Source organism: Mastacembelus armatus, chromosome 11 (genome assembly GCF_900324485.2).
Source record: "Mastacembelus armatus chromosome 11, fMasArm1.2, whole genome shotgun sequence".
Classification (NCBI taxonomy): Eukaryota; Metazoa; Chordata; class Actinopteri; order Synbranchiformes; family Mastacembelidae; genus Mastacembelus; species Mastacembelus armatus.
The window spans coordinates 18,523,674-18,549,610 of NC_046643.1; the positions used below are offsets into that span (position 1 = coordinate 18,523,674).

At 45.0% G+C, this 25,937-nt stretch overlaps 1 protein-coding gene across 22 annotated transcripts in view; it reads left to right on the top strand.

Moving 5' to 3' along the window:
• The window catches only part of macf1a (microtubule actin crosslinking factor 1a), a 169,044-nt gene extending 143,135 nt beyond the window's left edge, over positions 1-25,909 (top strand). For 10 of the 22 annotated variants that reach the window (XM_026299498.1, XM_026299502.1, XM_026299497.2 and 7 more), the window contains 40 exons: positions 310-476; positions 1,338-1,497; positions 2,178-2,504; positions 2,893-2,977; positions 3,670-3,896; positions 4,346-4,552; positions 4,652-4,879; positions 5,050-5,268; positions 5,366-5,569; positions 6,477-6,485; positions 7,385-7,610; positions 8,499-8,725; positions 8,820-8,942; positions 9,053-9,154; positions 9,406-9,507; positions 9,651-9,824; positions 10,061-10,216; positions 10,584-10,781; positions 10,922-11,050; positions 11,504-11,683; positions 11,760-11,915; positions 12,035-12,241; positions 12,363-12,482; positions 12,597-12,766; positions 12,881-13,040; positions 13,197-13,391; positions 13,488-13,760; positions 14,011-14,199; positions 14,358-14,469; positions 14,642-14,817; positions 14,982-15,144; positions 15,264-15,418; positions 15,645-15,719; positions 17,154-17,171; positions 17,972-18,089; positions 19,037-19,099; positions 21,570-21,787; positions 22,565-22,687; positions 23,449-23,557; positions 23,718-25,909. In XM_026299498.1, the coding sequence (XP_026155283.1) occupies positions 310-476; positions 1,338-1,497; positions 2,178-2,504; positions 2,893-2,977; positions 3,670-3,896; positions 4,346-4,552; positions 4,652-4,879; positions 5,050-5,268; positions 5,366-5,569; positions 6,477-6,485; positions 7,385-7,610; positions 8,499-8,725; positions 8,820-8,942; positions 9,053-9,154; positions 9,406-9,507; positions 9,651-9,824; positions 10,061-10,216; positions 10,584-10,781; positions 10,922-11,050; positions 11,504-11,683; positions 11,760-11,915; positions 12,035-12,241; positions 12,363-12,482; positions 12,597-12,766; positions 12,881-13,040; positions 13,197-13,391; positions 13,488-13,760; positions 14,011-14,199; positions 14,358-14,469; positions 14,642-14,817; positions 14,982-15,144; positions 15,264-15,418; positions 15,645-15,719; positions 17,154-17,171; positions 17,972-18,089; positions 19,037-19,099; positions 21,570-21,787; positions 22,565-22,687; positions 23,449-23,557; positions 23,718-23,965 (6,498 nt within the window). In that variant the 3' untranslated portion in view covers positions 23,966-25,909. The remainder of the gene's footprint in view (positions 1-309; positions 477-1,337; positions 1,498-2,177; positions 2,505-2,892; positions 2,978-3,669; positions 3,897-4,345; positions 4,553-4,651; positions 4,880-5,049; positions 5,269-5,365; positions 5,570-6,476; positions 6,486-7,384; positions 7,611-8,498; positions 8,726-8,819; positions 8,943-9,052; positions 9,155-9,405; positions 9,508-9,650; positions 9,825-10,060; positions 10,217-10,583; positions 10,782-10,921; positions 11,051-11,503; positions 11,684-11,759; positions 11,916-12,034; positions 12,242-12,362; positions 12,483-12,596; positions 12,767-12,880; positions 13,041-13,196; positions 13,392-13,487; positions 13,761-14,010; positions 14,200-14,357; positions 14,470-14,641; positions 14,818-14,981; positions 15,145-15,263; positions 15,419-15,644; positions 15,720-17,153; positions 17,172-17,971; positions 18,090-19,036; positions 19,100-21,569; positions 21,788-22,564; positions 22,688-23,448; positions 23,558-23,717) is intronic. The other 12 variants (XM_033325457.1, XM_033325458.1, XM_026299489.1 and 9 more) reach the window with 8 other exon arrangements.
• The last annotated feature ends 28 nt before the right edge of the window (positions 25,910-25,937 follow it).

The window sequence follows — 25,937 nt, forward strand, 5'->3', positions numbered from 1 at the left end:
TTATTTAAATATATCAGCCAAGCTCAGTGCTTTGATGAATCTTTGATAACAGTGGAAAACATGTCATCTTCATCGTTCCACCGAGGGATTAGTTTGTAAGTTTTAAAAGATGTTGACTAAAAAAAAACATTGATTTCTATCACAGTTAATTAGGAAGTGTTTACATAGCTTTGGTGGATTTAGCTAAACAAATGTAGTCTGATGCATTTTAGTAGCTTCACAGATGTAAATTTATCTTCATTATTCTTTTTAAGGCTGCACTTTGTTTTGTTATAAATCATAGCAATAAGTGTGTTTCTCTTCCTGCAGCTGCTCCAGAGATTGTTAGATGACCGTCGGCCGACAGTGGAGATGATCCGTGCTGAAGGCGAGAGAATCGCAGCCACAGCAGACACTTCGGACCGAGAGAAGATCCAGACTCAGCTCCAGAGTCTGGCAGAGAGATGGACTGGCCTGCTGGACAAAGCCAGTGCCAGGTAAGTCTTCTATCAGTTTGTGTGCTCCTGGTCATTCATTCGATCCCTGACCTCCCTGGAGAGTAAGAAAATTTAAAAAATTGTCATATAATCTCCTGTGGTCAACCTGGCACTTGTAGATGCTCCTTTCCTCCTTGGGATTCTTGGGATCCAGTTAAAATCTGATTATTTACACTTCCAAATATTCGGTTCTGTCCACTTTATCTTTTGAGAAGTCATCCCAGACAATACCACAGAAAGCAAACAGTCACAGAACTGTATTGTTGTACCTCTAATGCACGTTATCATGTGGTTGTTTTGTCTGCAAGACTCCACTATACCAAACAATAAACGGTGTTATTGCTACTGGTTTCTGATGTTTACAAGTCATTTCTCGGGTCTTTCAGTTCTCCAGGGAAAGAAGTGTTTGTTAGCAGTGACACAACTATATTTAAAGCTGATGAAATCTCAAATTATACAGTTTGCTTTGATGCCTGAGACCTGCTATAAGGAACGGTAGGAAAGTCAGTCTTGTCTAGTATGAACGCTAACGATCTCAACAGAAATACTGAAGGTCTTCGTACACTCACATTACTGATTTCGTGACCTGTGCAGTGGTTCATGCTGACGCTCACAAAAAGACAACAACAGGTGTTTTCTCACCACTTTGCAAAACCTCCCATTCTCTGTCTGAGTCCAGCACATTACAATAATCCAGTTTCTCTTCTCAAATGTAATAATATCCCATAAAAAATGAATAAACTGTGGTTAGATGACAGCTGTGTGACACAAAATAAGCTCCAAGTCAAGCAATAAAGCATACAGAAATATGTGAAAGCTATGAAATACCAATAAAGCACCAATAAACCCCTCATCCCTCAGGCAGAGGCAGTTGGAGGAGCTGCAGGTTTTGGCTCTTCAGTTCCACGAGGCCCTGGAGCCGCTGGGAGAATGGCTGAGCGCCACCGAGAGACGCCTGAGCTCCGCAGAGCCCATGGGAACCCAGACGGCCAAGATCACCCAGCAGATCATCAAGCACAAGGTACCGTTAGGCCCTATGGTTTCAAGAGACCATCCTCTAATAGAAAGGTGACAAAGCTCAATTTTTATCTTTGTCAATCAGCAAGAACCCAGGTTGGTAATTTCATTTTTGATATTGTCAAAGGTTAAATTGATTTTTTTTTTTTTTTTTTTTGTCCTCTGCCCCTCAACCTAAAGGAAAAGTTAGGTTGAGTGGTTGCTTGGCTGAATTTATCGGAGGGTGCACTTAACTGAAGATAGAGCACTGTTTGTTGAACACATCCTGCAGTTGTTGCAGACTAGAAAATACCTGGTGACTGATTTGATTACATTTACATATAGTTGGAATTCCAGTTTAACTGCCAAGGGAGGAAACATGGTTAATAGCAAAAACACACACTGACTCATTAAAATGCTCCTTTATCTCAGTTTAACACAATGAACAAACAGGAGCAAAGGGCATCAGAATCACGAAGCATACATGAGGACATATTCACATCCCATCTCTTTTTTTACAAGTTTGAGTTTTCAGTTCTTGTCTCAGTTCTTTATGTTACTTTCATCCATTTATTTCTGATTTGCCATTTGCATGCTCACATTTTGAGTTGTTCTCCATTTGTTTTTCTTTTGTTTTGCTGTTCCTTTCTCACTTCCCTTCACCTTCTCATCACACACACACACACACACACGCACATTTCCCAGGTTTTCCAAGACGACGTGTCCTCACGAGAAAAAGAAGTTGACCACCTTGAGTCACTCAGCCAATCACTGACCCCGCTCAGCTCTGCTGCTGATTGCAATTGGTTAAAAGAGCGTGTGGGGGCGGTGAGGTCGGGTCACTCTGAGCTTGCTGATTGGTGCTCCAGGCGGGCGGGTCTGCTGGAGCAGGCGCTGGCGAACGCTCAGCTGTTTGGGGAGGAGGAGGTTGAGGTGCTGAACTGGCTGGCAGAGGTGGCTCAGAGACTGGCTCATGTCTCCGTCCAGAGCTACCAGCCTCAGCTGCTGGCCGAGGAGCACAAACACACCCTGGTACGACCTCATGAATCCAAACTCAAACGGTCATCAGAACCGTTCTAAATAACTTAGAGTACAGAGAAAGTTATCATATGATGCTATTTGATTTTATTGGTATCACTCTGACAAACCTCAAATAAATCCAGTCAGGACTTCATTTGTGCTGCAGCATGATGGTCAAATGTATTGATATAGTGAAACGTTCTCAGTGTGTTTAAAATGCACATCATAATTTCCTTCTGCATAACTTTAATATGGGCTGTTGTATTATAGATATAAAGAACAGCTTTGAAAGACACTGGTGCAGTTTTATTATTTCAGCCTATTTGAGAAATGTCATTAAGTTTCTGCAGCACAAAGGGAAAATGTTTTATCTGACATATGTTAACTCTTTTCCCCTCAGTCTCTAAATGAAGAAATCTTGAGCAGGAAGAAGACAGTGGACCAGGCCATCAAAAATGGACAGGCCTTACTCAAACAGACAACTGGTAATCTCACACTCTCAAACTACTGAATATATTTATTCAGATTTTTCTGTCTGCTTCTAAGAAGAAAAGACTTGCTGTGTTAGTCTCGACCCGTGTCAGCCTTGTTTATACATTCTGAAGATTAGTTAATAAGATCATTTTAAGCCCTGCACAGTAATATACATTGCTTTAATTCAGCCAAAGGATAAATGCTGTCCTTAATTTATATATGTTGACTGTTGTCCTCATCTCTGCAGACACAGAAAGACCAGGCTTAGTGAGACAAACACATTAGACAGTCAGACACTGCTTAGTTGGTACAGATTCACATCCAAGCCGCACATTTTTAGATCAGTGGTGAACCAGGCTGTGACATCTGGTTTGTGTTTTTCTTCGCATGATATTAGTCACACTGCCTGGAGCATATTGGAGCTGATAGTTGGTCTACCCCATGAATACCCTCTGTGTCTGGACTGACACTTTTTGATTGTTAGACTAGTGCTGTGGTGTTAAGTTATACTAAGCTGTCCACCCAAGGAGTCTGAAATTTTATACTTTATAATATGTGAATTTTATTAGATAATAAAGGACCTTGGTTAGGTTTGACATTCTACATTGGGAATTTATAAGAATAATACAAAAATTAAAATTGAAAAGTCAAGAAGTAGAAATATGATTTCCCATGTGTATGTGACCCATGTGTCCCCCTGCAGGTGAGGAGGTTCTACTGATCCAGGAGAAGCTGGATGGCATCAAGTCTCGCTATGCTGAGATGACAGCCAGCAGCAGCAAGGCTCTCCGCACCCTGGAGCAGGCCCTGCAGCTCGCCACCCGATTCGCCAGCGCGCACGACGACCTTAACCAGTGGCTGGATGGCGTGGAGGCGGAGCTCAACAACGTGGAGGCTGACCAAACACCAGCCTACCAGGAGAGACAGAAGGTGGGTGGAGTAAATGACTGTTGGTGCGTTTAGGTGATTACACACATTTTAGTGATTGTTTTTAAAGAACAGTTTGGTCAGTGCTCAGTTGTACATCTTGTTTGAGAAGAACATTTAATGTCAGCTTCTGTCTCTAATGACATTTTCAGCTGTTCCAGTATCATGGCTGAGTTGCCATAGAGACACTGAGGCCTGGGATCTCAGTAACAGTTTGTAAAAGCTATTGAAAAGGATTGTAGCCGTTTAATTTGTTGCTGCCTTTGAGTTTTTCGCTCGACCGTGACATTTCCAGTGTCATTTCATTACTGGTGTCCCACAAAATATCACACTGCGTTCCATTTAGTCATTTAGTCGTGTATTTGAGGTTGTGTAGCAGCAGAGCAGATGTGCCATTCAATGGCAGTTTCTTTGTTTTTTCTAAAAGTAATTCTTCACTTTTATTGTTCCAGGAGCTGAAGAAAGTATCAGCAGAGAAGCGACTGGTTTTGGACACGGTGAATGAGGTCGGCAGCGCCCTGCTCGATCTGGTGCCGTGGAGAGCCCGCGAAGGCCTCGACCGCCTGGTTGCTGATGCCAACCAACGTTACCGTCAGGCTCATGACACCATCACTCAGCGGGTGCAGCTGGTACAGGCTGCCATCCAGAGGTCACAGCAGGTGCTGCAACTAGTCTGACACGTGTCACCATGAAAGTTGAGCTGGTTATCATTTTAAAATTGTGATGGATATTTGATAAATATGATCTCCTCCCTTCAGTATGAGGAGGCAGTGGATGCAGAGCTGGCCTGGGTGGGGGAGACGGAGCATAAGTTGGCATCTCTGGGGCCTCTGAGCCTGGAGCCTGACGTGACAGTGGCCCAGCTGCAGGTGCAGAGGGCCTTCAACATCGACATCATCCGACACAAAGACACTGTGGACCAGCTCCTCAGCACCAGAGACGACATCCTGGAAACCTGCAGTGACGCGCAGAAGGATTCACTGATGGTAAGTTATTGATGGAAAAACTCAACATGAGAACGTTCAGTCTGTCTAAATTAATAATGGTGAGGGAACGACCGGGCGAAGGAACGTGAGGAACACACTGCTTAAATGACTAGTCCTCTGTGGAAAGCAGCAGGATCTAAGATTAATGAGTGTTTGTCTTAAATCCTCAGGTGAAAACAGGTTCTCTGAGTGCTCGCTACGATGCAGTGAGCCAGAGCCACAGCGAACGCTTCTCAGCTCTGGAGCAGGCTCAGGTTTTGGTGGCTCGGTTCTGGGAGACCTACGAGGAACTGGAGCCGTGGTTGGGTGAGACTGAAACCCTCATCTCCCAGCTGCCACCACCTGCTATAGACACAGACACTCTCCGACTGCAACAGGACCAGATGAGGGTAAGAGAAACTCTAAGGTCCGGTTTTAGTGTTTCTCTTAGTGTTGTCACTAACCAGATTGTCTTTTATTTCCCTGTGCTCTTACTTTCCTCTCCAGCTGCTCAGGGAGTCTATCGCAGAACACAAGCCTCACATCGACAAGCTGCTGAAGATCGGACCCCAGCTGGCTGAGCTCAGCCTCCAGGAGGGGGCTAAAGTGACGCAGCGCTACACGGAGGCCGAGAGGCGGTACCTGGCCATCAAAGAGGAGGTGAAAGGTCGTGCTGCTTCTCTAGACGAGGCGGTTTCCCAGTCTGCACAGGTGCGTCACTGCTAACTGTCTGTTGATTTCATAAACTGCAGACCTGGGGCTAATAGGTTTTATTCTTTTACCTGCTTGGGTTCCAGAGAGTCAGAGGTCTTTGACACAGCTTATTTAAAATTCAGCTTGGTGAAACCAAATTTCATTTTGGGCAAAAATTGAGCAAATTAAACCCATTTGCCTTTCAGTGCAGAAAATCTATTCGTGAATGCTGTTTGTCCCCAGGTCTGCTTATTTGGCGTCTGCTGCCTCAGACAAAAGAGTGCAGCTTGATGTGATTACTAAACTGCATGGGCTCTATGTGGGAGTGTTTTTGTCTCTGTTGCTTGTTCTACACTAAATGATAATGAGAATTTATTGTACAGCATCACGAATTAGGTTTCAATCTCATTGTCTGAACTCGTTTCTGTTGACTTTGTGGTTTGTGTATTTTTAAAGGATTGTATCTAATTAGGAAGGTGCATACATCTAGCTCCTCATGAAACATTTAGCTTTAACACAATCTGACATCCAGACTCATCACTTCATGCTAGTTTTCTTACACCTTATTTTATGACATGTCATGATATTGCCTGACTTTTTTTTACTGTTCGCATGTCACTGATTTAACTCATTCTATTGTTTCTCCACCCTCCGTCCCCTTTAAACCGATCCACGTATTGCTCCTTCTTTTTCCCCACCTGCACTCCTTCCGCCACACTGTCCACATCCCTCACTCCTCCCTAAACATCCACCTCCCTCCTCCCCTTAACTGAAACCTAATCTCCCTCATCCTGTTCACTACTCCTCATCATTGCAACCCGTTCCCTCCTCCATCCCATCCCTCGTTCATTGTGGATGTGCTGTGTGTTACCCCCACCACCATTTTCTCCATGGTCACTGGTCACTGCTCACTGCAATCACCCAGCTGGTAGAGGTAAGACCACTGACTGACACCATCAAACTGGCACTCAGGTAGTGGTTACGCCACATGATTTGGTCCACTAATGAAATACGAATCAATATTAAAGCACTGCTCTTATATCAGTCAGTTACTGATTCACTACTAGTCGCCCACAAAAATACATTTTAAAGTCCCTCAGACTGTAAAAAGTAAGGCAGGATCTTATTGCTGGGACATAATTAAAGCGCTCACAGGTCTTAGAGGATGTCTGGATTATTGCTGTTTTAAAAATCTTAACTTTCATCATTTAAGTCTCAATTACAACTTCACTGATCTGAATCATGTGTCTGCCAAACCTGAGTGACTATTAGACTGAACTAAATCTGTTAGGAGCTGTCTCTGTTGTGATGGGAGACCTGATTTAGGCCTAATGTGAAACTGGAACATGCTTTCAACCAGGCTCGATTCAGGTCTTCATAGCTGCCGTTTGTACAACAAAAATATTTCCCTTCTCACTAGATGAGATTAGTGTGTTATGTAGTGATCCACCAATTCCATTTCTTTAAGATGCATAAAAAACACTTGTGTTCTCTTCTCCAAAAAATATATACGTTGAGTCCTTTAGAGTGGGTCAGCTGTGTTATCGGCTCCCTCTTGTGTCGTAGATCCACCTTAGTCAGAGTTACACAAACTGAAAGTGAAGTACTGCGATATCACATAGAAGAACTACAGTGTAAGGTGTTAATTTGAATTGTCTGTTCTTTTAAAAAGCCTAAAATTGGATGCAGTCTACCACAGATGGATGACCACCCACATAATATCTCAGTATTTTCCCACTTTCATAATGTCACCCAGCTATCAAAACCCAAACCCAGCAACCTCCACACACTCTCTCCTCCTCTCATAACTTCCACCTCTCCTTCCATCCTCAGTTTCACGACAAGATGGACCCCCTGTTGGAGACCCTGGAGGGGGCGGTGCAGCGGCTGCGGCAGCCTCCTCCGGTGGCAGCAGAGGTGGAAAAGATCCGGGAGCAGCTGGCGGAGCACCAAGCCCAGGGGCTGGAGCTGGACAAACTGCTGCCGAGCTTCTCCGCCCTGTGTGCCCGAGGAGAGGAGCTCATTGGACGAGCTGCCCACGACGATCCAGCTGCTCAGGGTGAGTCGCTGGTGTGTCTGACGTGTGAATGACAAGTCTTGTAACACTTTGACAGGACACTTTTCATTTACTGACCAGGGTGAGAGCTTCTACACAAACATCAATAATCTAAACAAACTAATTGAAACTTTTGTTTTATTCATTGATGAGCTGCTGTGCATTTTAGAGACATAGATTTATGCTTTTATCCATCTGAATTGAGCTTAATAAAGCTTTCTGCTACCTTAAAAACAGCCTATTAAAAATTAAACAATTCTGCCAACTCTTGTTCAGGTGGAATCTTGAAATAATCATTATCATTGTTACTATTCAAATTTAAAATCCTGACTAGAATTTGGCCAAAGAAATTTATAATAAACCAACAGATTTTTTATTGCATCAGAAGGTGCAGTGGGTCAGAACAGAGGGGCAAAGGTGCCAGGCTTCTGTAATCTGGGTGAAAAATATTAAAGTCTTATTTGGGGCTCTGGTGTCAAGTGGCTCACTTACTGAACAGTGATCTGTCCAAAGCAAATCCCTGTTTTCCTGGCACAAAGCCAGTGGGCAGAAATGGAAGAGAACCAACAATGCACTTCTGCATATTTCTCCCAGCGACAAAACACTTATGTCTTTGTTAAATTGCCCTGCAGAGAATTTTGTGCTTTGATACCCTCCAGCCCTCCACGCTTCGGGACAGTGAATGCCCCACTGTGCAGCGATGGTGGGAGTGGATTGGACTGGACACTAGAATGAAAATCCAAACAAAAAAAAAATAATTATTTGTCGCGTTAAAATGATCTGAAATCTTAGGTTAGGCTGCACCACTAAAGAATGACCAAGAGATTTTTCCCACTATGGTTCTGCTAACATCCTGTTAAAAGCCTGACTCCTCTGCCCTCCATCCTCCAGCTGTTCGTTCCCGCCTCCTGCGCCTGCGCTCTTTGTGGGATGAGATTCGGCAGCGGGCTGAGGAGAGGGAAGGGAAACTGAACGATGTCCTGGACCTGGCTGGGAAGTTCTGGGCTGATGTGGCGGCGCTACTGAGCACGCTCCGAGACTCCCAAGATATTGTAAGAGAGTTGGAGGATCCTGGCGTGGACCCCTCGCTCATCAAGCAGCAGATTGAGGCTGCTGAGGTACAGTGAACAGCAGGCGGTGCTGAGCATCTGTATGTTGTGCAGCTTTTTAAACCCTAAAGCATCATGTCATGGCCCTTTGCTCCTCTACTAGGCCATCAAGGCAGAGACGGACGGTTTGAGAGAGGAGCTGGAGTTTGTCAGGACCCTTGGTGCTGATCTCATCTTCGCCTGTGGAGAAACGGAAAAACCTGAAGTCAAGAAAACCATTGATGAAGTGAGAAATCAACACGCTCCAGACACATCATCTGAGTCTGAAGTGAGAAAAATACTTTTAATTCTGTGTGTTGACCCATTAAAACCTACCTGTTCCTGTTTTTGTCTCAGATGAACGCTGCCTGGGAGGGCCTGAACCGAACCTGGAGAGAGAGGATGGAGAGACTGGAGGAGGCGATGTTGGCCTCTGTACAGTATCAGGACGCTCTGCAGGTGTGTACACTGGAGTTAGTGTGCTGATACTTCACTGGGTCTTTTATTTAAGCTTAAATTGACTAATCAGATTGAGTCTACACAGTAACAGTATGAGATTTACATCCTCGCTTCCTCTTCTAAGGAATAAACTGAATTGCATTAACCCTGTCCAGCAAAACAGCAGTATCAGACTAGTTATCGTCTCATTGTGAAGATCAAAGCATTTTTCTGATCCTGTTATTTATTTATTTATTTTTTTTTTTTTCCAGTCCATGTTCGACTACCTGGACAACGCAGTGATCAAACTCTGTGACATGTCGACCGTAGGAACTGACCTGGGAACTGTCAAACAGCAGATTGAAGAGCTCAAGGTTGGCGTGACATGAACTAAGCAATGACTCGTGGATATGTTTTACACACAAGCATTTCAAAATAAGTTTTTATATCTGCTTAATAAGACTTCTCTCTTTTCTTTACCTCACTCCTCCTCCCGTCCTTCCGTTCACCTGAGCAGCAGTACAAGGTGGAGGTTTACCAGCAGCAGATTGACATGGAGAAGCTGTGCCACCAGGGGGAGCTGCTCTTAAAGAAAGTGTCAGACCAGACAGACAGAGACATGATCCAGGAGCCATTGACCGAGCTCCGGCACCTCTGGGAGAACCTGGGGGACAAGATCACCCAAAGACAGGTGAAGCAGCCACATGTTGCAGCAGTTTGGCAGAGTAGTCCCTCAGTAAGACGCTGAAACTGTTTTAATGGCATCGGCCCATGACTGACCACGAGCTCATATTCCATTCCTTGGGAATTTGACGATGTCTGTCTTTGTTGGTGTCCTCTATAATTGTATTTGACGGCTGCTTTTTATTACAGTCCAAATATTTGAGTGTCTATTTTTAAGCCAGAGCGTCTGTCTGTCCACCACAGCACAAACTGGAGGCTGCCCTGCTGGCTCTTGGTCAGTTCCAGCATGCCCTGTCTGAGCTGCAGGCCTGGCTGAGTCACACACACACCACCCTGGACACACAGCGACCGGTCAGCTCTGACCCCAAGGCCATCGAAATCGAGCTGGCGAAACATCACGTATGTCTCCATTCATTACAAACTAAAATTAAACTGAGGCATCTCATCTTTGTCCTTTCCACGTGTCACATCGTTCTTGTTCGTTGGGTTAATATTTCAGATTAACCTGATGAAGATTCACCGTTTCTTTAACTTAATGTTGCATCAGATCTTTTGTCAGTGATAATTAATTTAAAACCTCCCTGTCCAATAGTCCTGATGTGGTTTGTGCAGCCACACACAGTAAATGTTGGTCTCTGTGGTATTTTGACCTCCAACTCCTTCTGTTCAACTGTGCTCTAGCATATACTACAGTACTTTTCTACATCTCAACCACATCAGATTTGGTTGAGTGTAATTAACTTCTTTCTGCTCCTCACTGTCCCAGGTTTTACGTAACGATGTGCTATCCCATCGTGCCACTGTGGAGACTGTGAACAGTGCTGGCGCCGAGCTGCTGGAGTCCTCTCCTGGAGACGAGGCCAGTCACCTGAGGGACCAGCTGGATCAGCTCAACCAGAGCTGGGAGAGTCTCCTGCTCAAGACCCAGGAGAGACAGAAACTACTGGAGTCCGCCCTCCAACAGGTTCATACATGTTTATTAAGAAAACTATACTTAAAAGTACGATGATAAGTTGTGACTATGGTGATAAAGGAGTATTAATAATATAAAGTATGACTCATATAATTAAGTAATGTCTCCTCTCTCATTTGCTTGTCCTGTAGGCTGAAGGTTTCCATGGTGAGTTGGAGGAGTTCCTCCAGTGGCTGAGGAGGACGGAGAGCCAGCTGTCTGCTGCCAAACCCACAGGAGGCCTCCCCGAAACAGCCAGGGAGCAGCTACAGCAACACATGGTAACAGGGAATCACATGACACGTTTATAACAAGACTTTAACATGCAGGGCAGAGGACACACCTCAGAGCTGAGAGTATGGTGACTCTACTTCGACTTCACCTGGGGTTTAAAACTAACAACAGTCACAGAGTTTAGTGAAGGTTGGCTGCAAGAAGAAAAGCATATTAAAAACATGTTTAAGTATCTACATATTTAACACATTAACAAATTGTTTCTCCAGTGCTAAAAAAAACGAATGGTGTAAAATAGGACGGCATTTTTAGACATGAAGGATATTGTTGCATTTTCATGAGCAGAGTCTGAGAATGCATTAGCAGAGTTTTGAACAGATGCTCAGGGTGTTAGCTTACACATGCTGGGCACACGGTGAATATCAAACTTTAATAGCTTCCATTGTTCCAAGCCAACCAGTGTATCTCGTCTTTCTTTCTGGTGCCTTCTCTGGCTCCAGGAGCTTCAGGCTCAGCTGACCCAGCGAGCAGACCAGTACCACCGCCTCCTGGATCAAGGAGAGTCCATGCTGCTGGCTCGAGGAGAAGAAGCAGGACCCGGGACCACCCAGACCCAGCAGAACCTTGCAATGCTGCAGAACAAGTGGGCCAGCCTCAACTCCAAGATGGACGACCGCAGGGTAAGGCCGTGTGGTCTTTTGCTCTGTTTTTATAATGTTTGGTGCAAAGTTGTTAACTTTAAACTCTGTTTGACAGGCAAAGCTGGAAGAGGCTGTTTCCTTGGCGACCGGTTTCCAGACTTCTCTTCAGGACACCATCAACTGGTTGACCCAGGCTGAACAGACCCTGAACATGGCCCAACCCCCCAGCCTTATCCTGGACACCGTTCTCTTCCAGATTGATGAGCACAAGGTAGCCACTAAATATTCTCCAGTTATGGAAAAGATTGTTAAAATACCTGGATCATCTGACATTTAACGTTATTGTTACAACATTTATCAGCTCGTCCTGCACTTTGTGTGTTTGTTCAGGTGTTTGTGAATGAGGTGAACACCCACAGAGAGCAGGTCCTTGCTCTGGAGAAAGCCGGCTCACAGCTTCGCTTTGCCAGTCTGAAGCAGGACGTTGTCCTCATAAAGAACCTGCTGCTCAGCGTCCAGGCTCGCTGGGATAAGCTGGTCCAGAGATCACTGGACCGAGGCCGACACCTCGATGAGGCCCGCAAACGAGCCAAACAGGTACTGAACATATGACCACACCAACATTGAATCTATATGTAACATAAAGTAAATGTAATTTGTTTTCAGGATATGACTGCCTGTATTATAATATTTAAATTAAACTGGTTAAACTGTGTAGTTCCATGAGGCCTGGAGGAAGCTGACAGACTGGCTGGAAGAAGCCGAGAAAAGGCTGGACTCAGAGCTGGAGATCTCCAATGAGCCAGACAAGATCAAAGTACAACTGACCAAACACAAGGTATGGTGGGAAAATATATCAAATTTAAAGTAAGACATATTTACATGAGTTGAGTATTTTCTTCCACTTTGTTCTTCCATCTTCATAACTCTCTTCCTTTTTCTGCATATCCAGGAGTTTCAGAAAGCGCTGGGGTCCAAGCAGCCAGTTTACGACACCACAGTGAGGTCTGGAAAGGCCATGAGGGACAAGGCTCAGCTGCCTGCAGACACCCAGAAACTAGATCACCTGGTCGGAGAAGTTCGTGACAAGTGGGACACCGTCTGTGGCAAGAGTGTGGAGAGGTAAAGGGGATGAAGAGTGGGGAGTGAAGCTGGTTGATTGGTTACATATCTGAATGGTAATATGGGAAATTAAACATGGTCATTAGAAACTGTTGTTTTCTCTCCTTCATCCAGACAACACAAGCTGGAGGAGGCTCTGCTATTCTCAGGTCAGTTTGCAGAAGCTCTCCAGGCCCTTGTTGACTGGTTGTACCGGGTAGAGCCTCAGCTCGCTGAAGATCAGCCTGTCCATGGAGACCTGGATCTGGTGTCCAACCTCATGGACTCACATAAGGTGTGTACAGTAAACACAGCTGTTCTTGATCGTCTGTGTCAGAGGATAATAAATCTGCTTTTAAATATATTGTGAATCACAGAAGGTTCTGAGTCTGACACTACCCATACCTGCAGCGTCCTGCCTTCATGACACTGTCAATGTTCAAACCTACAGGCTTTCCAAAAAGAGCTGGGCAAGAGAACCACCAACATTCAGGCTCTAAAGCGCTCGGCTCGAGAGCTGCTGGAGACCAGCCGCGATGACACAGCCTGGGTCAAAGTTCAGCTTCAGGAACTCAGCAACCGCTGGGATACGGTGTGCGCCCTGTCAGTCACCAAGCAGACCCGCCTCCAACAGGCCCTCAAACAGGTCAGAAGAAGCAGCACTGCTGATTTTATGTTTCGCACATTCTTTCCTCAGATGAAACATGTCATCAAATAATGCCACTGCTCTCCTTCTCGCCAGGCGGAGGAGTTTCGAACAGCAGTGCAGGTGCTTCTGGAGTGGCTGTCAGAGGCAGAGCAGACGCTTCGTTTCCGTGGCGTCCTGCCAGAAGAGGCGGAGACTCTGCAGGCGCTGCTGCACACACATCGTGACTTCATGGGCACAGTGGAGGAGAAGAGGGCGGATGTCAACAAGGCTGCTGGCATGGGAGAGGCCATCCTGATTGTGTGTCACCCCGACTCCATCACCACCATCAAACACTGGATCACCATCATCAGGGCGCGTTTCGAGGAGGTGAGGAGGGAAGGGCTGAGGTACAGAAAGGAAGTGTGCACAGAACCAAAGCCATCAAAATTGGTTCCCTCTCATTAGATCATTCTTTTAGCCAAAGATAGTCTAGTTTACCCTTAGGCCCTAAAATCCAGCCTTAGGGTTTTAGAGTAGTAATTAGAGAAGGGTGTAGTTTATTACCTTGCAGTCACCTCATTATACGATAAGACAGACAGGTCCTTTATTAAACAACGCCTTCACTGTCCCTGAACAGGTGCTGACGTGGGCTAAACAGCATGAGCAGCGGCTGGAGACAGCTCTGACCGAGGTGCTCAACAACGCTAACCTGCTGGAGGAGCTGCTGTCATGGCTGCAGTGGGCTGAGACCACACTGGTCCAAAGAGACACAGAGCCGCTTCCTCAGGACATCCCACAACTCAAATCCCTCATCACAGAACACCAGGTGGGCTTCCTGCTTGTTTGAGGGGCCATAAACACTGAGGCTGCTTCGGGATTCTAATGCATCTCTAGACAGAATGAAAACCCCTTTAATTGAACTGTGTTTGTACTTTTCATTAACAGCTGTGTTAGTCACTGACTCTATTAAACTGGTGCTTTCAGATGTTTATGGAGGAGATGACGAGGAAACAGCCGGATGTTGACAAAGTGACGAAGACCTACAAAAGAAAGCCAGCTGAGGCTTCCAGCGGCCTGGCTGAGAGGAGAGGAGCTCGTACGTCAACCTGTGTTTACCTTTTAGTCGACAAATATTGTTGTATCCCTCTCCTTGATGCATGCCTCTCCTTGCATGTTACAAATGTATAGATTACTCTTGCTTTTACATTAGCAGGAAGTTTATTAGAAGTGACCAAAGAAGACTCATTGTTTTTGTGTGTGCTCTACAGGTAAACACCCGCAGCAGCAGCAGCAGCAACAACAACAACAACAACAACAGGCAACCATGCAGGTTTCTGGAGGAAACCCACGACTCAACCAGCTCTGTGCCAGGTGGCAGCAAGTTTGGCTGCTGGCTCTCGATCGCCAGCGTAAACTCAACGATGCTCTGGACAGGCTGGAGGAGGTAGCCTTCAGATTTGCACATTTTAAATGAAGTATAGTTGTAGTCTTGGTCCATTTAAGCTCTATTTTTCTTCCTGATATTTAATATTCAAACACTTGATCTCTACATTCTTTTAGATGAACAGGGAAGTGCCATCAAATTTAAATTTAAATTTCAACTTTCAGCTCAAAGAGTTTGCCAACTTTGACTTTGACGTGTGGAGGAAGAAGTACATGCGCTGGATGAACCATAAGAAGTCTCGTGTCATGGACTTCTTCAGACGCATCGACAAGGACCAGGATGGAAAGATCACGCGGCAGGAGTTCATCGATGGCATCCTGGCATCAAGTAGGTTATGAGGGTTGATTCATTGAATTGGCATTTTATTTGGCGGAGGGTGTCACTAGTTTTGACATTGTCATAAACACATGACGTGATGCATGTGTGCATGTTGTCCTTCTGTGCAGAGTTCCCCACCAGTAAGCTGGAGATGACTGCAGTGGCGGACATCTTTGACAGAGACGGAGACGGTTACATCGACTACTATGAGTTTGTTGCTGCTCTGCATCCCAACAAAGACGCTTACAGACCGACCACTGATGCAGATAAGATCGAGGACGAGGTGAGAGAAAACTCATATGGCAAACAGCCACAGACAAACATGCCACCATGGTGAAACCCTGCATACTGTGCAGTACTGGGTCCTTGTGTTTATACTTGGACTAACAAACAGGAGGTTGCATCAAAGCAGACAGTTGTATCAGTTACTGGACAGTGATCTGTGAGCCATGGTTAGCAGCTGTGAATGCTAAGAGGCCTGCGATGATACGGTTTCTGTTGCTGTGCAGGTGACTCGGCAGGTGGCCCAGTGCAAATGTGCCAAGAGGTTCCAGGTGGAGCAGATAGGAGAGAACAAATACCGGGTAAGTTCAGCTCAGTCTTTGGTTCAGTTCAGACATGAGTCAAGTATTTTTATCATGTGAATGTTCATTTGCTTGATTTCTAATTGTCAGCAGAGCTGGGTCAAAGCTGTTGTGCAAATGGATGTTGGCATTTTCTTCTTCAGGCTTAGATGAGCAGACAAGTCAACATCATCAACTCTGCTCTGGGACATGTGCTGATTTAACATGACACTGAACTTCATCACACCAAGAGCTATAATTAGATGGTTTTGCTAAGATGTCATTCCCTCAGGGAGACAAACAAGCTACTAATTTGCACAGTGAACCGATTATTTTGACCCAGTTCTACTCGATAAAGAATTTATTCCTAACTGACCATGTCTTCACTCGTCCATCAGGCTTCAATTTACAGCTCACACTTCTTAACTTCACAGCATTTGAATGTGTCCATCTCACATCGTGGTCTCACTGTGTATTTATAGGTGTTTGAGTTGTCTGTGTCGTAACATGTCACAATGTCACTGATATAAATAACACGTTTATAATGTCTCACAGCACTACAGGACTGGCAGCTGAGGTCTTTGTCATCAACAAAACATTTACTTAACCTGGAAATGTGACAGCATAGATACACACTGGGCTTCTGGGTAGTAAATTCAGGGAGCGATTTAAAGAGTTTAATTCACACTTATACATGAAACTACACTCTCACTGAGGTAAAGATCATTTGGAGTCTCAAGTAACAGTAAACATCATGATAGAGACTGAAATAAGATTTATTTTGACTAGCAAGTCTTACTCCTGATTAATAATAACAACTAATTGTATTTTCTTTGGGGTTCTGTGTAAAAGCCCTGGTTCACTGGTAGTTTTACTCTGATGTTCCAAAATCTGACTCCCGTTGTTGATACACATCCCTGTTTAAAAGCTACCAGAGCTGCAGTGTTTTACTTGTTCCCCAGGAGTCTGTGTGTATCTGTGCAGCATTTCATAGCAGTGAGTTGTCCACCGCTCCTGTCTGGTTCGGCCATCACTACCATTGCTACAGTATGTCTGTCCACTCCATCATTATCCACTGGGTAATGATTTCCAGTGCCTAGCTGTAGGACACTGTGGACACTAACAGTCCATCTGTCTGTCTTCTGGTTGTGTTTGTGACTGGCTTCACTTTTCTTTGCTCTCACTGTCTTCGCCTCCTTCTCATCGTTGTGAAAAACATTTCTACATCATAACAGCTACACACTCACATCCACTGCATCTGTTTGCTTACACTATTCATCCTGAGCTCAAGTAACAGAAACACACACAATTTATGAGAACCAGTTGTGTACATATATAAATGCCATCCTTTTCATGCGTTAGAAAACGTTAGTTGACAGTACATGTTGTTTCACTCTTGCTCTTTTTCCTTTCTCCTTGTGTTCCTCTGCTCCGTGTCTACTGGATTTATTGTAGTTCTTCCTCGGAAACCAGGTAAAGTGACTGCCGCTGATGTGATTGGATGTGTGAAATCTGCTTCCTGATTCTCCACCTATAGAGTGCTCTACTTCCTGCTGTCATTTCTTTACAACAAAAGTCTTTTCATTGCAATAATTGTGACTACGGTGGTAACGATGAAAAACAGAGAGGCTCAAAAGAAGAAGCACTCCATTGTGGATTTGCAATGTGAAAGCAGGTTTCACCGTCCACTTGTGTTACTGCTGTGATTTGTGTGGTGTTGAGAGAGACAAATTGCACAATGTGATGCAGGCGACAGTGACATGACTGCAGTGGTAATTAGTGGTTAGGTGATATATACTGTAGTTTGCTTAGGACTGAAGCTGGGAAGGAAATCAAGCTGCTTGACAGATTGAGGAAATTCCTTCTGTGCTGGTGTTGCTTTGGAGTTCTGCTTCGCTGGGCTGGGTCTGAACAATTAATATTTTCTGAAACCTTTAAGAGTCTGACGGTAGCAATGCAAATGATCTCCATTGTAAACGATGATGCTTAGACTGGGGTGGCTGGGTGAAATGGGCTGAGAATGAGCAGATTTGCATGTTTTTCTCTTTTATTGCATGAAGTACAAGTGATTTGGTACACAGGCTGCTTGGTGTGATGCTGTGAATACTTTAAAACGTATCAGTGTAACAACTATTATTTTACTCACTGAGTTTCTCTTCCTCTTTGTCTGATTCCCTCATTCTCTCTCTCTGCTTCATCAATTTCCTTTCCCACCCTCTGCGCCCATCCCTCCTTCTGCCTCTTGCTTTGTTTTTTTTTTTTTTCCTCCACAGTTTGGGGACTCTCAGCAGCTGCGTCTGGTGAGGATTCTGCGCAGCACGGTTATGGTGAGGGTCGGTGGTGGCTGGATGGCTCTGGACGAGTTTCTGGTGAAAAATGATCCATGCAGAGGTGAGCATGTTTGCAACCAAACACACACAATCCCAAATGTTACTGCTCTCACACACACAATCATTCCTTCTTTCTCCTTTCCTGTCTCATTTGTTCACATGCAGTTGCTGGAGTCTGAAATTAACAACATACGTCTGTTTAATTTTGGATTAAAATAAGAGTCAGTTGTGTAAAAATGCATCCAATGGAACTGTAATAAAATATGCTGAGGTCTAAGGCGGAGAGGATTCTGTGCTGTGGACAAACCTGCCCAGAGCACACAATATTCTTCTCATCACCCACTGTCACCTGTGTAATGAACATTAAGTTAATCTTCCAGACAAAATCTGATCCAAAACTCTCAATCTCAAAAAGACTTTCCTCATGCACAAGCATCAGAAAAGAAACAGCTGTGAAGTGATAGACACAGTTTTCCCAGAGAGCAGCTTGCATTAGACTGAACTGGGGGCACCATCTTTGAACTTGGTCTAGTTTTCTTTTCATATCCTTTGGATGATACTGGTCGAGCTCTAGCACATGAACACACTCACTGCTCCTTGCAGAAGCAAACACACCTCCAAATATCCCTCCTGACACACTGAAACCACCAAACACAAATGACACAGCTCAGCGGCAGGTGATGCAGTAAAATGCTGCACCGTCTCCACTTCCTCTCCAGTGTTTCCTTCCAGTTGGTGTGGATGTTGTGCTCCTCGGGGCGCTGTTTCTCTCTCCATCTCTTATTCCCCAGATTTCTCTGTTCCTGCTGAGCCCTCCCTCTGTCAGTCCTGAAGGAGCTCATCACCATCATCGTCTCTTCACGTTTTATTTCTGTATTTACGTGGCTGGTTCTCTCTCTTTCCTGTCTTTTTTTTCACTTTCTCTTGAATATATAAGTAGTATTGCATGGTGCATGGTCCTCAGTTCTCTCCCTCTTCCTCCCTCCCTCCTTTTTTCTCTTTCCCCAGTGCAACACCCAGGACTTAAGATTCTCCGCTCCGATTCCAGTAGCTCCATCTCATCTCGTATAGGTTGGATTTTTCCTCTCTTTCACTCTGCCTGTCTTTCACCCGTTTTGTTTGTTTTGTTCAGTTTCTTGTTTTTTTTTTTTTTTTTTTTTGCTCCTAGAATCTGCTCCAGATTTCTTCTCTTTTCTTCCTTGGTTTTGCTTGATTTTTTTTCTTCACATTATCTTCCTTCCAGCTCTTCTTCGTGTTTTGGTTTGTTGGTTTGGCCTTTTTGCTGTGCTTTGCTGACTGATCACCTGACTAACGTTATGTCTCCCTACTTTTCTGCTCTTCCCGTCTCCTGAAAACTCACCTTGCTCTTGCTGTTCATGCAAGTTCTGAAATCCTGACCTGTTCACATTTCAGGGGTCAAACACTCGTCTGGACCTCACTGGTCAGCTGTGTGTGTGTTTGTGTGTGTTTACGTGTTGTGTGTCTGCATCGATTGTGGAATTAAAGGAGGGATGTTTGACAGATTATGAAGCAGTGAGACTGTGTGTGTGTGTGTGTGTGTGTGTGTGTGTGTGTGTGAGATGAGGTGGACCAGGGATAATCTTTGTGTGTTTGAGACTTTCTTCATCCCACCATGAGCATGCAGTTATTTCACATTGTCTCTTGTGTCTCTTAGTGACAGTCACTCCTGGCTATTTCTGCTGCCGAGGTATCTACACTTCTCCTCTCTGTCTCTCACACCATTTCTCCATCTCTTTCACTCTTCATCGATCCATCCGTCCAGCTGTCAGTTTTCATCCTTTACCACAGCTGTCTTCCATGTGTCTGTATCAGTGTATCATTTATAACTGTGGTCAGGTGTGTGTGTATAGGCGTTGATGTCAGTCTTGTCTGTGTGCCACATTAGTGTCATGCTTTCCTTACTCACAACACAAGCAGGATTTGGCCAAACCCTGGTCTGTCTAGTCTGTTCATTTTAAAATGTTTTGTAAAAACTCAAGATCTCCAGATTTTAAAGGTAGAAGGTGATGATGCTCAGCAGAAACCAAAAGAAAGACAGAATGTGTAAAAAAAAAAGATCTGAACATATGTTAACATCATATCATCTGTTTCTGACTCCCACACAGAAAAAGGTTTTAAAAAAAAACTCTCTTTGATGCTTTATCAAATATTTTGGAGAGTCGGTGAGTGTTAGACCAGGGTGTGGCCAGCCTGGGTTTCTAATAACGCTAGCTTCCAACACGGCTCCTTTAAATGTGATGGCTGGTTGGTGGGAGACACAATTACAGGGTGCACCTGGCTGGCTGGCGTTGAGTGGGGAACGTAATTGCAGGGTGCACCCGTTTAATTGGCCTTGCTGTGCAGTTGCTAGAGACGGTGACCATGAGGAGTTGCACTGCTGCTACAGCGAGCTCAGCCTACCTCTCCTTCCTTACTCTACTTTTTTCATTCTTTCATTTCTCTTCCACATTTTCTCTCTGAACCCGTCTTCTATCTTCTGTCCCTCTTCCCTGGTTCTTTTGGGTATTTTCTGTTCTTTTTGAGCCATTTATCTCTTCTCTCTTTTTGTGGCTGGCTTCTGCAGGCTTGTTGTTGTCTGCTGGGGCTGCTGCACTACTTTCTGTACGAGAATGCTGCTGTGTCTTTTGAAGAAGGGAGAAACCCTGAGTCTCTGGGCTCTCTCCTGCCAAGCACAAATCAGGCATGGCCCCCGCATACATTTATACAAGTGCTATGTATGCACTGCAGAGCTGAGATGCTGCCTTGCAGCAAAACAAGAAAGCAAACCTAAATGGGAGAGCTTGATGAAAGACGAGAGAAGAGAGGCTGTGCTTACATTCCCACCGCCCTCACGTTTTTACAGCAAATACGCAATGAAAGTGTGTGTGTGTGTGTCACTCCATAAAATGACTTTTGTCACAAAACTGGAGACACTTGCCATTGCTCCACGGGATAGTTTGATATTTGTGAAATATGTTTACTTGCAGTCTTGCAGAGAATTAGATGAGAAGATCAATACATCAAAACATCAGTACATATCTGTACAGGGGTGGTGTTGATGTTCTTAGCTCACGGGCAGGAAAGCAAATAAGTGTATTTCCTAAATTGTGTTAGCAGCTTTCTAGCTGTTGTTGAGAAAATAAACTCAAGAAGTCTGTAGAACAACACTGGACAGGTTGGTTGATACATTTGTCCGCAGTGATGGCAGCGTCTCTAACTGCCCAAAGGGGTTGACTTGCTGACTTTCGTTGCGTATTGTTTTAAAATTTGCACCCAAAGCAAACAAGCTCACACTCCTCTCCCCTGAAAAACTCAACCAAAGTGCACTTACAACTTCCTGAACCCCCAAACTCCACCCCTCCAACACCTGCCCTGCTCACGTGCACTCTCAGGTGAAACATGCACTGATGTCTGCAGCCAAGAAGCACTGACTCTCTCCCTCACTCTGCTCGCTGCCTCTGCTGCCCCCTGCTGGAGGAAAACTGAGCCCTCACAGACAAACCAGCTCATTTGTGTCTTCTCTCTCTGCTTCTGCCTTCAGCTCGTGGTCGTACCAACCTGGAGCTGAGGGAGAAATTCATCCTTCCTGAAGGAGCGTCTCAGGGTCTGGCCGCTTTCCGCTCCAGGGGTCGACGCTCCAAACCGGGCTCCCGTAACGCCTCCCCCACCCGCTCCTCCTCCTCGGCCTCCCACAGTGGTGCCTCCCTCCCCTCTGCTCCCTCCACCCCCGCCACACCGACAGCCTCCGCGTCATCCAGGGTAAGAGCTGAGGTCGATGTTTTCAGTCGATTTTGAAACAGTTGAGATCAGAGCAGGGTCCAGTTTGAGTGATGTCTCAAATCTAGTTAAGTTTTTTTTCCCTCTGCAGCTTATGTCAACCAAAAATCTAAATACCTTGAACTAAACAGAAAGAAGAGGCACTAAGATCTGTCAGACGTTAAAAGTTCAGCCACACACAAACCCACTCTGTTGTATGTTTGCATTAGTGACATTGTTGATTACACAGAACCATCGTCACAACCTTGTGTTATCAGTCTGTTAGTGGTGGTGCTGTCATCTGATGTTAGTGATATTTGTTTTTCAATGTGTGTGTGTGTGTGTGTGTGTGTGTGTGTGTGTGTGTGAGTGAGACTGACTGCACATAGTTGACTTAGTATGTCTGTGTGTGTTTTTATGGCTTTGTTGCACATAGTTGAGTTGTTGTCATCCTGCTGTTGTCAGTCACCACATCTTTAACTGTGAAATTTGTTTTTTCTTTCATCTTTTCACCTTTTCACACCTGATTCCTGTCATTTCGTCCTGCCAACCTGTTTTCACAAATATCCTTCCTGCTTTGTTGGGTTGTGTTAAAATAATCAAAAAATTATTATAATCCACTCTCACACAACAACACACTGCGCTGCACTCCCTCGCTATCCAACGGCTTCCCTCCCTCCCTCCTCCTCCTCCTCGCTTTGCTTCTCTCCTATGCTGCTTTACTCTCCTCCTCCACCCTTCCTTCCTTGCTGCCCTGTTCCCTTCCCTTCCTCCCTTCAGTCCTCCAATACTTACTCGCGTGACTATGCCAAGCCCTGGCTGGCACACAGTAAAACTCCAACGCCAACCAAGTGCCACTGCTGCCCAGATCTCGGTCACAGCCACACCACTCCTGGGCACGAGGTAACACACTCACCCCACCCACCCACCGCCTTGTCCCACCTGACCCCACCCCTCTGAACACGCTAATGCACTAACGCACACCCCTGGGGGCTCACACTCCACCACATAGAAAGTTTTTGCTGCTGTCAAGTGAAAACCTTGAAACTTAAATTTCAATGGTTTATGTTGGATCATGACATCATGACCTGAAGGTTGTGAATGTTTAATTTGAGAATAAACATGATGTGGTTTAACTAAAGTGAAAACATATCAAACGGCACATTACAAAAATGAACAGGCTGTTTAGGCTTTGAGGGGAAATAGTTTTATGATTTCTCTTTTATGACCTGTGCCATAAAACTGAAACTTTCATTTTGATTTCAGTAACAACTACAGTCATTTTGTTCCACCAAAGTCAAAAACATTTATTGGTTAAACTGTGCTGCTTTGAATTGTCTAATGTGAGAATAAACTGAACAGTTTAGGGTTTTTAAACTGTTCAGATTTAATGAAATCAAACCAGTCTAACCCAAACCTTTCACAATTACAGTGATGTAAGAAATGTCGATATTTGTGTGTTGAAATGTCTCTGTGTTTATAGTTTTGACTGATGTGGTGAATATTTTGTTTGTAGTTCTGTTTTTGTGCCCATGTTGCTGTGAAATGCTGCTCATTTGTTTACGAGTAGTAGTGTTCATGTTGTGTTAACATGCTAGTTTGTATAAAACGTGATGCATCATTGGAGCTAAGCTTTGGCTAATGTTTCCCTGGTGCTCCTGCAGGGCGCGGCATCAGGGTCCAAACTGAAGAGGCCACCTTTCCACTCGAGCCGTGGATCGCTGAGTGGCGAGAATGGAGGAACGACATACACCAGCAAAACGGGCCGAACTGGTGAGAAAGTGCTCATAGCTGGACTGTAGACACGTTTATGTTCAAATAAAATGTGATTAGCTAAGTTGAGATAGAGCCAAGGTGTCAAGACAATTGAACTAACTTTGTAGTGGGAAACTCCTTTCCCTCCTCATCTTTCCTTGCTCTGTCTTCCTGTCAGATCCCAAGCGAGGGGCGTCCACAGCCAGTGGCCCAACCAGCCGAGCTGGCAGCCGGGCGGGCAGCAGAGCCAGCAGCCGCCGTGGCAGCGATGCCTCGGACGCATCAGAGCTCCAGGATGCTCGCTCTGTCTGCTCTGATACCTCAGACACCCCAAGACGACCCGGCGGCGCAGCCAAACCTTCCAAGATCCCAACAATCTCCAAGAAGGCCCCCAGCCCAAAGACCCCAGGGCCCGCAAGGAAATAACACCAGCCACAGAGAAACTGGAGCTGAACCGTTGCTCCTCCTTTTCATGGGGTGGGCTGCTATCATCAGCCATCTTTGGTGTACCAGCTTCAATCTCAATATTCATCCTTAGCACTTATAAAGGGAAAAGAAGGAGACAAGATCAGTGACTCTTCTCCTCACTCTTTCCTGGTCTCTGAAACCGACTGAAAGCTGCACAACAGAAGAGTTCTGGTCTGTGGGGTCGAAACCAACTACTTCCCCTTTAAGAAGCGACCCCAGTTTGCCTTCCAGTCTCCTGCTTCGTCTTTCAGATGTTCCCCACCAGCGTGGAACGAAACGCCAATGGACTTGACGTGATGCTGCCTTACTTTGTGTTACAAATAGACAGAGCGACAGAGAAAGTCTAAGAACTGCTTTAACCCACAATGACACACAAATACGCACATTTCAAGACAGAGGCGGGTAGAGACACACCACCACCACCACAACAGCTACAAAAACAAAAAAAGGTTCAGATGACATTCAGGAAACAAAGAAAAGAATTGTGGGTTATTATTTTGGCTTGTTGGTCAGACGCCTCAGAGATGAGTTTTTAAAAAAAAAAAAAAAAAAAAATGCAACGACTGCCATGTCCCTTCCTCTTGACCGTTTGGCGAGAAAAAGCGTCATCTCAGCAGATCTGCAGAGACAGACGGTGTGTTCAGAGAGCTCAGGAGGCGGGAAACCTCAGCCTCAGAAGCATGGTGGTGGCGGTGGTGGTGCTGCTGCAGCTGAGGGCAAACACTCACACACTCAAACACCGCAGAGCAGGCTCCTCCCGACCGCTGGAACGTGAAGATCGGCCTCGTCTGTGCATTTCAGCAAAGGGCGGTGTGGTTCTGTCACAAGCCGACGTAACAATCTGACACACAAAGATCACAAAGTGGCAATAGAAAGACTATTTTTATGGTGACACACTCAAATAACAGCACATTACTGACAATATGCGACATGTGTAATCTAAGCCGATGATATTGGCTCTTTGCAGAGGCGACAACCAGCATGCACTGTCTCCTTCTCTGCAGTTCCACCTTAATGTCTACACTGCGTAGCCCTTAGCAACCCAGCAGCACACACCTCCTTTCTCACGCACACACAAGGTGGTGTGTAAGGTGTGTCTTTGTTACGGGAAATAACAGAGGTCGTTGACTTGAGTCACTGTATGCAATGAATTTGCAAATGTCATTTTGTTTTTCTTCTGTTTTCTGGTTAATTTAAAGTGCAGTTGGACATTTCTTATCTAGCTTGAATGAAAAATCTATTTATTTTTCAGTTCCATGTCATATCACCGTCGGCAGAGAGTGATTTAGTATTATGGATAATGAACTTGTGATTTTTGTACCAAGGAGATGTCTGCTCCGCTCTGACATTATTTGTGTGAAGTGTGTTTCTACTTCAATGTAACATGACATCATTCACTAGGTCGCTGAGACTAGTGGCAGCCTTGTTTGTTCATTTTTCTCTTTTGCTAATGACTACAATTCCCAGACAATGACCAAAGGGGTTTGCCCTTAATGTGTGGAGAGAATTACGAATATGAATGACAGGAGTCCTGGGCAGAGGAGACCAATGAGCGGGTTTCTTCCCTCATGCCCCCCCCCCAGGGTCTCTTCTTCTAGGCTTTTTTTCAAATGTCCTGTCATTGATGGGGCCGAGTTGTCTCTGTGTTATCTCAGTGTAAGAGATGAGATTTAGGAAAACAAATGAATGATGGCATCTTAAGGTGATTTTTTTTATTTATTTATGGTGTCTGAGGGGGGTTCAGGGCGCAGGAGGCGAGCTGACCACCTTTTGATGCTGTGCTACTGTGTGATGAGAACATGGAGGAGGGTGTTACTTGGAGTCAGTTGTGTAAAAGTAAAACAACTAAAATTATAAACATTTTTGTTCTGTTTTTGTATTAAAAATATGCTTGCAATAAAACTGTCTCTTGTCTTTGCCTTGTTTGTGG